This window comes from Agrilus planipennis, unplaced genomic scaffold (assembly GCF_000699045.2).
Source record: "Agrilus planipennis isolate EAB-ADULT unplaced genomic scaffold, Apla_2.0 scaffold8, whole genome shotgun sequence".
In the NCBI taxonomy this organism is placed as follows: domain Eukaryota; kingdom Metazoa; phylum Arthropoda; class Insecta; order Coleoptera; family Buprestidae; genus Agrilus; species Agrilus planipennis.
The window spans coordinates 3196916-3207883 of record NW_020442461.1 but is presented as its reverse complement, the minus strand read 5'-3'; the positions used below and the strand labels follow the sequence as shown (position 1 = coordinate 3207883).

Below are 10968 nucleotides of genomic sequence, written 5' to 3'. Positions count from 1 at the left end.
AATTTTGGTGGATGCGCCTGGCACAAATTAAATTTTGCGATCAACATTAAAAATCCGATTTTTGTATTAGGAGAACATAAGTTGCATGGGAAATATAAAATTTCACACACTTTTCGTCCAAAATTAGCTTTAGATTTTCGAAAGTAGTGGCTATATAACAGCCTTTTTTAATTACGGGTGAAATACCTTTAAATTTAAAATAGGTAATGAAAAATAGATTAAAATGAAATATTGCGCTCCAGAAACTTATAACTAACCATAAACTATTTAATAAACTATAAAACGTGTTAAAATAATGACATGCATTTTATTATTTCTTTAATTTTTTGCTAAAGTTACGGCAGGCTTATTAACTATTTTTACTAAAAAACGTTCAATATAAAATAAAATGTGCTTAAATTAAAATTTAATTACATTTAAGTTTCTCCTGGCTCTATAATTAAGAATCTATTGGTAATAACACTTAGAATTTGTGAAGACTATTTAAGGGTTATGTTATTGTTTTTGTGTTTTATTGACAACAATTATCAGGTATTTTTATATGAAATGATCTTTATTTACTCAATATAATTATGTAATTTACTTCAGAAGGTAATTATGAAGTGATTTTTAGCGATTTTATAGATGTTCTGGGCATATATTTTGAGTTAGCTGAGTCTTTTGCTTGGTGCTTGGAACTCTTAAAAATTCCATGCTAACATGAATACAATGAGTTTTAAGTTAAATTTAACGACTTGGAGCACCCAAAATACGATAAAGTATGGCTGTTCTATAATATTATATCCAGAACTGCAAGGTAGGTGTTAATTTTGATTTTATTTTACATGCGTGATGTATATAATTTTGCTTGTACCTGATGTTTTGTTATAAAAGTCGCATAAGCCCCTTTATTTTATTTCAGTTTTTATTATAAAATGATAACCTTAACGCAGCAGGAGTATAGATTCCAATTAATAGAATGATACCTGTCTGGAGAACCAAATAAAGAAAATTCCCATTAGATAAGCTTCGTTTAATCCTACAATGATGTCCAATGTGCCAATGAATATAACTAACAACTTAATAAACTATATTTTACAAGAAGATAGGCCTTGCATTGCTAAATTTAGAAGTGAGGTTTACAAATTTCCATTACCTATATATATATATTACAGCAAATTTAGATCACCTAACTAAATAAACCTTATTAATAAAAGAAATGTAAATAGGCAATTAATTTAAGCAGTTGAAACTGTTAAACTTTGCTTCTTAAAAACAATACCAAGTCCTAAATGCTAATGTCTCTAAAAGTGTTTATTGTTTATTTTTTCAGCCATATATCAAAATAAACATGATATTACATTACAGTCATGATTGAAGATTAAACTGGATTTTATTTGGCAAATATTGGTAGACCAATACATTAAAGTGACCAGATTCTGCACTGTTATTTTTTGTTGAAATCAAATAGAAAATTAAAAGGTAACGTGTGTACACCTAGGTATGTGTGTTGTTTTTGATACATTTTGTAAAATACAAATTTATTTTAGAGATAATGGATTTCCCTTCAAATTCCATTGGACACTCGAATACCAGTTTCAGTGCTTTTCAGGGATCTCCCATAGAGTAAGAGTTTAACATTTCTTTAAAATTAAATCCTAATAATACAAACAACACGGCTCGTTTTTTGATAACCAATTTTAAGTACTAAACAATACTAAACTTTTGAAAACTTTAAATTTTCATTATTTCATCTAAATGTACATAATTTCAATAACAAATATTTGATTTGGTAGTAGGTGTATCTATCAAAAGTAACTATTAAATGCAGCAAAAGCTCAGCAGCATATAATTAGTAATAAACCAATAAAGCAATATAAATGATCTAGTTAAATTTCCTAAAACCTTACAAATCATTTTTTTTTTTTTGATTGGTTACAGTATTAGACTTGATATGCAAGTAATTTTGAAATATGTACATCGATTGGGTGCCAATATTAAAATTAACATTTGTAATGATTGTGATACTTATTTTAAGGTCACGATTCTTTTTATAATTACTTTATAAATATGTTTTATAAATACTAGTTCTTCCCCCCTATCATTCACTGCGAGCTCGAAACTGTTAGCACCATTGCTTCGAGTAGTCGAAATTCACTTTTGTGTACAATTTGTTTAATTACTTTCTTTGTGTTAAAAATTGTTTAAAAAATTAAATTTAAAGGGATTGTTTGTAAATAGGTATGCAACACATCGTACATTTCGCATAAAAAATTGCTGATACTAACTACATAATACTACTTTACCCTGTGCTAACAGCGCTCATACTTTCTTTTATATGTAAAATATTTAAGGTCATGAATTTTTTTATAAATATTTTAAGAATATAAATATAATTTGATAGAATATATCACAATCTAATGATATTTGCTGCTGTAACGATGTAATGACAAGGGCATTAAAAAAAGTATCTCCCTATCAAACAGAATTTATTAAGAAACTTATATATGCATGTATGTGTTGGTTCTTTTTATTTAAATTTTAGAAAATTAGTAGCATTGCAATTTTGTGTAATAATCAAGAATATTATTAAACAATTTGTTTTCTTTATAAAATAATGGTTCATTATTTTCAGTTGCACAAAATGTAATAGACCTCTCTCAGTCGGCCCCATTTACATCTCTGTAAGTGATGGTTCAAATATTTGTGGTAGATGCAAAACCTTTCCCGAAAAAGAAACAATCGTCCGAAACATCGCTTATGAGAAAATAGCATCAACCCATACTTTTCCTTGCGCCTACGAGGGGTGCATTGACGTGCTTGCTTGGCCTAATGTACAAGAACACGAAGTGAATTGCATTTTCAAACCGTTTCCCTGCGTTATTGATAACTGCAAGTGGAACGGAAGTAAAAGGTATATGCTAAAGCATTTCAAAGAGGATCACAAAAACATTTATTCAGAAGGAAACATAAAATTTAAGTTAGACACCAAAAATGACAAAAAATTAACATTGTTACTTATGCCTTTTATAATTAAAGTACATTTCAGTGTAAAAACAAGTGTCCTAAAAATTAGATTGATTTCTTTAGGCCTTCACTACATAGAGAATATTGCGTCGATTACTTGCAGTATACAAGATAATTATAAAAATAAGATTGAGAAAAATGAGAAGTACTACTTTGGTCATCCATTTTCAATACTTTTTAGAAACATATTTTCATTACTAAATGAATCAGAAATTCATTGTAGTGTTGATATATTATACAATAAGTTGCAATTGAAATCTGCTGGTCTAAAAGTGTTCTGCCATTCTTGTAATATTTTACTAACAGATGACGTTTACATTCATAATTTTAATACATCTGTGTATTGTAAAAGATGCAAAATTTCAGCTTTTTATAAAATATCATATAACTCTTATTGCAAAATGCTAGACAATAATATCAAGAGCAAAGCTATCGATTCTGATAACGATTACGTTAATTGCCCTTATATTCAATGTCCTTATAAATTTAAAAAAGAAGTTCTAAAGAACCACATTAATAAATGCAATTTTAAAACGTTTAATTGCCAAAAATGCACTTTCAAAGAAGATTTTGACTTACTTAAAAGACATTATATCGATTATCATTCAGCAGTAGTCGATAACAAACATTTTTGGACCACAAATCTCAATTTTGGTAACGAAACTGTTGAAATCTAAATACCTGCCACCTCTCAGTTATTTCACGAGCGCCTTTTTATGTCTGAATTATTTTACATATTCCAGCATAAATGACGCAGGAAAGTAGTAAAAAAAAATACAAATGATAAAATCCAAGATAAACATCATCGATGAACCCATTTCTTCGTTTTATGCGAATGTCATGTATTTTTCATTATACCTTTACTAGGTTTTATAGCTTCTTTCGTATTGATGTCCTAAATACGTGTCAAAATTAATTTTTTCTACCCCTAGGGAATAGTATTTTTTTATAAAAGGGACCCTATGTCCTTCTCTGTACCCCTGTACAAAATTTCATCACAGATTTTACCCACGGCTTCGCTCGTGTTGATGTCGTAAATACATCGACGATAACATAAAACTAATTTTTCTATCCCTCGGGAACAGTATATTTTTTTCTGGGAAAAACGTAACCTATGTCCTTTTTTGTACCCCTGACAACATGCGTAGAAAATTTCATGACGATCGGTTAAGTAGTTTTGTGGTAGGTAAGTACATTAACAAATCCATTTTGAAACTTTTCATTTTGAACGGTTAAAAATATAGATTATAAGAATTTCACANATTTCATTATTAATACATATATAATTTGTTTTGCACAAAAATGGAACTTACAACCTATTAATTACAATGTTTTTTCTTTACATGTTTCGATAGCGTATTTTTAGTATTGAATTTCATTTTGCAAACGTTACACTCAAACTCTAGTAAGTTCATATGAGTCCTAAGATGATCTTCCAAACCATTCGCAACATTTTTACCGCAAATATTACATGTTTTCGTTTTAACACTCCCATCATGATGCTTCGAATGTACATCCAAGTTTTTCTGCGACACGAATTTTTTATTACAAATCGCACACGCATAATTCTTAATTCCATAATGATTGTTAACGTGAGATTCAAGATACTCTTTTCTCATGAATCCTTTTTTACAAATGGTACATGTAAAAGGCATGGTTTCACTATGAACTTTCATGTGAAAATTTAAATTGCTTAAAGTTTTGTAGGATTTGTGACACTTTGCGCAGTTGTACTTTTTTTCGGTGCTGTGCGATACCATATGGGTCTTGTAATCCGAAATGATTACGAAACCAATGTTACATATTGAACAAATGGCTATAAATTTCTTATCGTGTTTTTGCTTCACGTGATTTTTCAGTTTAGTGGATGTTGCAAACTTCTTGTCGCAACCCTCATGTTCACAGACATATGGAAACTTCCCCGAGCAATAGTTCAGGTGCTCTTTAAGTCTGGTGTTCGTCCGAAATAATTTTTCGCAAATTTTGCATTTGAAAAGTTGGATTGAGGGTTGAAATCTTTTAATAACGTTTTTGTGCAACAACAAGTGGCGATTAAAAAATTTGTAGCTCTTTATTGTTTTGCCACACATCTCGCATAAATACTTGTGCGTCTTTTTCCGACACAAATGACTCCAGTAAAGTTTCTTGAGCGTAAAAACTTTTTTACACTCTTTGCATTTGAAACTGTGTCGACCGCAAAAGTTTTTAAACAACTTTTTAGTCTTGTTTTCTACCTTTTTATTAGCATTTAAATTTATACCATTGAACTGGCATGTTTTCTCGTATTTTTTAATTAATTCCACTCTAGTGTTCTCTAATTTCCACTGTAAATGATCAATGGTATTGATTAGATCTAAGCACTGATTACACAAGTAATTATGCTTGTTTTCTACTAATTCTACTACTTCTGATAACTTTTGGTGAACAGATATTTGTGAACACATTGTTAATGGTGTCTCTGTTGTAAGGATAAAAAATTGATTCCCTGTTGGGGTGAACATGCAATTACAAATAATGCAATTTGTCGAATAGTCACACTTTTTAGAAATATTTTCGCAAATATCGGGAGTTTCCTCATCTGACTCCTCCACAACTATATCACTTTCTCCATTTGAACAATTAACAGAATTATGGTCTTCATTAATGTCTTCAAATGGAATGTTAGAATAGAAAATATTAGTATTAATATCGCTTAAACTTAATAATGCATCATCTTTTCTATTATCACAAGTATTATAGATGTTGTAGTCATTAATATTATTTTGATTAACTTCTTCAGTGAAATACAATTTTTCTTTACTACAACTTTGCAAATATTGTTCTGTTTGCTGATTATTATTAAAAGAAAGGACTTTAACATTTTCAAATTCAGGAAGCTTTTGCATGCTGCAATATTTTGGCTGTTTATTTTCAAATTCGTTATCAACACCCTGCGAACATGGGAGATAACTGTGGATCTTATTATTGCAGTTAACATTACAAAACCATTGAGAATCATTGGTTACTGATTTACCAAAATAGTTTATGTCACGGTTAATGCTTTTGTAAAGGTCTGGCAAAAGGAGATCCACATTGCTGCAGCAACTCGCTGGACTTAAATCTTTACTTGTTATTTCAATAGTTTCAATTTTATCAGATAGTTTTAAACCCTTTTCAATGTCAGCAAACACCTTTGGGTCAGGAAGCCAGGCAGTGTTATCAATTTGATCAGCACAAAAATAAGAGTTTGCTGTATAATTAACTGGATTCCTTATAACCATTTGTTGTCCATAAATGAAATCACAAGCACTGTAATTGGGTTGATTTATAACTGGAGAATCACAGGAAGTATAAGAGCCCTGGACTTGATTTTGAACTTGTTCACCAGCTATTGTAGGAAACATGGAAGCATTCGAATCTTGATAGTATTTATTAGACATTTTCTCGTAACGAAAGTATTGCAATAATTAACAGTGTATTTTATTAAATTTCCCTACTGCTAAACTAACCTTAACATCATCCTTCTTTATGAACAAAGTCAACACCAACTCTTATCCATTTTCAAAATGAATATTTATAAGCAGGAGACACATTTAACGATTTAGGCACTTCATTTATTTTTACTTAATGTAAAAACTTTTTATTTACTTTTTAATTTTGATACCCACAGCTACGTATTTTGTAAGGTTAGAATACATTTTTAATTGATTAGTTCTAGTTCTAATGTCACGAAAATTTTTCACTTTTTAGTTCATTTGTAGTAGTTCCTATGGTGCTATTTCGTTAATTTACAACCAATCAGAAAGCAGACGTTAAAATCAAATTTATAATTTTGATGGTTATCGTTTAATTCAGATTAATTTCTAGTCTATTGAAGAATTAAAAAAATGGTAAGTAAATAATAATATTCAATAACGCCATATTTTAGTAATTGTTTTAAATACTGTTTGTTATTAATAGCTATCAAATCATTTGGAGGATTATGAAGTACTTAGCATATTAGGTGAAGACACAAGTTCATCTTGCTATAAAGTTAAAAGCAAAGTAACTAATGATGTATACATTTGGAGGGCTATTTCCTGTGAAGATATGTCAAAAGAAGAAATAAAAAGCTTGTTAAATAAAATTACTCACTATCAAGAATCAGAAAAAAGTTACTCTCTAAACCTCAAAGGACACATTCACCAAAAAGATCCAAATATAATATATTTAATAACTGAATACTGCAGTAGAGGCAGCTTAATGGACATAATTAAATACTGCCAAAAGAATACGAAACGTATTTGTGAAAATTTTATGTGGAAACTCCTTTACCAGCTGAGTTGTATATTGAAAACAATAAGTGTTGAAGATGTTAATAAAATCCATTGTGGCAATACATTTGTTGATAGTGACGACAAAATCAAGATATTTACCTTTGAGGTGAAAGAAACACAGTTTAATGAGCTGCTGGAGCCAAAAGTAGTTCTTGGTCATTTAGTATTAAGTTTATGCACCTTAGAAACAGATGTAAAGAAACAAAACTGTGAAAATATGTGTAACAAGATATTAGACAACTTCTCCAATGAACTAATAGAGATTATAAGCTTCATTTTAAGAAAGCAGACCAGATCTGATGAGGTTGTTAATGCTATTTTATGTCATCCGACTGTTTTACTAAAATCATCTAAACCACCAATCAATAAGAACTTTTATGAAGATATTTACCAATCAAAAGAAAAGTATGATTCGAAAACCATTGAGACTAAACACAACGAAAATGTAATTTCAGAGAGAGAGAACTTTTATAATGAAAAGATAAGGCTTCAAATAGAAAATATCAAAAACAGGGAAACATATTTGAAAAACCAAGAACAGAAGTTAATGGAAAAAGAATTCGAACTGAAGAGAAGAGAGAAGAAAGTGGCTCTATTAGAAAAATTAAGTGCTGAAAAGTATTCTAGAGCTGAATTGTATTTGAAGACAGCTAAAGAAAACAGAACATCGAAAGTTACTGTTAAAGATGAAAACGTTGAAATCCATAATGCAACAGATGCTTCATTCTCGGCAGATTGTGGGGACACCAGTATATTGCCAACAAGTTCAAAATTTGACTTAAACAAGTTTAAAAAGCCACCAGCTTTTACAAGAACATTCTCAGAGAGGCACGTTCGATTTAAGGGTCACAGCCCTTTGAAAGAGAAAGAATATAATAGAAAGGGCATACTTAGGAATTCTTTTATGCGAGAATCAAAACATGAAACAAATTCCTCTTCAGAAGTCGTGTCATGGTGTACATTAAGCTCTGAAAGTAATTCAGAAAAGTCGCTGAAATTCGAAGGCAAAGAGAAAAAGAAGTCGCTGTTTCCCTCACTAACTTCTAAAAGGAAAAGCTTCCTCAAGGAGAAATTGCCAAGAAGTAATTCAGAGGAGTTCAAAGAAACAGGTGGTGATTTTTCCAAGACCGAAGTCCGCCCCATTTCGTGGACAGAAGACAGTAAGAAGCAGGCTTTCGAATTATTAAAGATTATGAACTCAGTTAAAGATAAAGAGAATATTCCTATCAGACATACAAAACTTTAATAACTAACTCTAAATACTTATTAAAATTTTATTATTTACAGGGTGATTCGTTTCAGAAAGGCAAAATATATAAATTTTTGTGTGCAATTAAATGAGAAAACGGATCATCCTGTATAGTTTATTTATTAGCTTATATAGGTATTGTGCAATTATTTTTATCCTGAAATAGTAATACCGTCATTACCTCAAAATCTGAAAACGTGTTTATCAATCTTTTAACGAAATCAATTCAATTCGTTAATCATTCTGTAAATTTAATTCGTTATAACATTTGTAGTTTTTCTATAACAAAAGTGCTTCCAATGATAAAAGAAAATCTCGTATTACTTAAAGTTTAAATTATATTTTACTTATTTAACAAAGAATTATCATTATACATTTACTTATGCATACTTGCCAATAACGATAAACATATGTATAGTATTATACTCTGTGATTAAAAAAATATATATACAAATACACAAGGGGGCATTTATCAATTACGTAAGGAATTTTTCTTCTCTCATTTAGTTGGTGATATTTCACCTTACGTGAGATTGTTCTTTTTATTGAATAATTTTCTTTTATTAACTGTATATAATAAAAAGATGAAAAGTGATATTTTCATTCACCCCACGCTCCCTTTAAATGAGATATTGCTGAACACATCCCACCCCTTACGTAATTTATAGATGTCCCCTAATAAAATGAGTATACTATGAAACTGTTACAAACTTAAAACTTTATTTTTATTACAAGTTTTTTAACATTTTATAACTGTATTATGTACGCATTTTTACAAAAATAAAATTTCATTACTAAATTAGGAATGGTATAATTGCTTTCCTTCTGGAGGGATAATTACTAAACACCCTCTTATAATTGTTATGTTCTTTAATGGCCCAGCGTGTCATTTTATAAAACCCAACTAAAGCAAATAGTAAAGCGGGGAAGCACCGTGTCATTATACTAAACCCTAACCACGCCCCAAATTCGTAAGTGTAGCTAGGGCACGAGACATAATTAAAAAGTTTTGTGAAGGGGTTGCTATTTGGGACTGGGATCTTAGGGGCGTCAGTATCAGTTATTTGCGTTTTAGAGACAAGCAGTTGGGTACTTAAGTTACCTAATTCGCATAAAATAAATATAAATAGTCCCAAGAAATACAAAGTGTTTGAGGGGGGACTATACAAGGGATGATTTATGTCGTACGCCACATAAATGGTAAACCCCCAAAAGTAGCCACAATTAATGAAAAATTTGATGAAAGGGATCTTTATACGTGAATAACGATGTACAAATACGATTTCTAACAATCTTTTTACGTAGTGGATGGCCCAGCAAAAATTTTTCAAATGATGTCTTACATAAGCGCTCAAACTTTCATACTTGTTGTCGCAAAATTTTTGCAAATACTGTGCGGTAATGAAATAAAGCAGCAAAGGTCCTAAATATTCCATCGTACGAGCGAATTTCCACGAAATTAGTGGTCCCAATTGGCGAATGTAAACTTTTGATCCATCTTTAAGATCTAATTCGTCAACATTTGCGCTATCTACTTCTTCTTTACCAGAAATTGTTACGCTTAGAGAAAGTTGAGCCACATTTACTAAATTGGGATCGATTTTTGTTAATTCATTTTTTATGTCATATACGCTCGTGCCTGGATAAACCATCAATTTGTAAAAGACATTACTGTCTGTTAAAACTGCTTCAATTTCAAACATCTCTTCCTTAATAAATAATTCATACTTTAATTTACTTGGAAATTTTCGAAAAATGTCAGTATGACAACTGCTACTCATGACATTATATGCAGTGCTCAGAATTATTAAAAACTTGGTTGGAAATAGAATTAATTTATATTTGCCAGCTTCTGGAGTTTAGTTGGCTTTTTAAATTTTTGAATTTTACCGCGCAGACATTAATAACGCGTTATTAATAACTGAATGTGACCGTCCTTCGGCAGGTGTGATAAAATAACGGCCCAAAGAACAGGGCGATTCTAATCAATATTAACACATCGCAAAGACCCTTTAATTAATTTGGAATATACTTAAAACAATAAAGAAATAAGATACCGAACAATCTAGACTTATTTTTAATTATAATAGACATATTAACTGATTTATGTACAGATACCTATTCCCATTAATCTCAAAAAAGTTTAAAAGTTAATTAAGTACTAAATTACAAACATCATCTACTTGCAACCAGCAATAAATAGTAGTAAAGCATATAACTACGTAGAGAATTATTAATGTTTCCGAAAACTTAATTTTTTTACGTATATAGGTAGTATGGTTTACTTAAGTAGGGCAATAGAATTATAACAACTTTTAAAGGAAATCTGTCAGAAAATAAATAAATATTTATTCGTCAGGTTCTTTTTTATATTTTTGAATTTTATGTAAGTTACCGAGTAATACGTTATAAATAACT

General features: G+C 30.0%; 3 protein-coding genes and 2 pseudogenes across 4 annotated transcripts in view; 1 reads left to right on the top strand and 4 right to left on the bottom strand.

The window, feature by feature from the left end:
• Positions 1–6678, bottom strand: part of LOC108734038 (pyrokinin-1 receptor) — a 108590-nt gene extending 101912 nt beyond the window's left edge. The window contains exon 1 of one of the 2 annotated variants that reach the window (XM_018465424.1): positions 6495–6678. In XM_018465424.1, the coding sequence (XP_018320926.1) occupies positions 6495–6505 (11 nt within the window). In that variant the 5' untranslated portion in view covers positions 6506–6678. The remainder of the gene's footprint in view (positions 1–6494) is intronic. The other variant, XM_018465422.2, reaches the window with a different exon arrangement.
• On the bottom strand, positions 4292–6501 carry LOC108734037 (zinc finger protein 155-like). The gene has a single exon (XM_018465421.2). The coding sequence runs from the start codon at positions 6423–6425 to the stop codon at positions 4326–4328; it is 2100 nt and encodes a 699-aa protein (XP_018320923.1). The 5' UTR covers positions 6426–6501; the 3' UTR covers positions 4292–4325.
• An 83-nt stretch (positions 6679–6761) lies between the features above and the next one.
• Positions 6762–8573, top strand: LOC108734039 (probable serine/threonine-protein kinase nek2). Its single transcript, XM_018465426.2, has 2 exons — positions 6762–6875; positions 6946–8573. The coding sequence occupies exons 1-2, from the start codon at positions 6873–6875 to the stop codon at positions 8545–8547; spliced, it is 1605 nt and encodes a 534-aa protein (XP_018320928.1). The 5' UTR covers positions 6762–6872; the 3' UTR covers positions 8548–8573.
• A 450-nt stretch (positions 8574–9023) lies between these two features.
• The window catches only part of LOC108734021, an 11625-nt pseudogene continuing 9680 nt past the window's right edge, over positions 9024–10968 (bottom strand).
• LOC112906525 lies at positions 9320–10921 on the bottom strand (annotated as a pseudogene).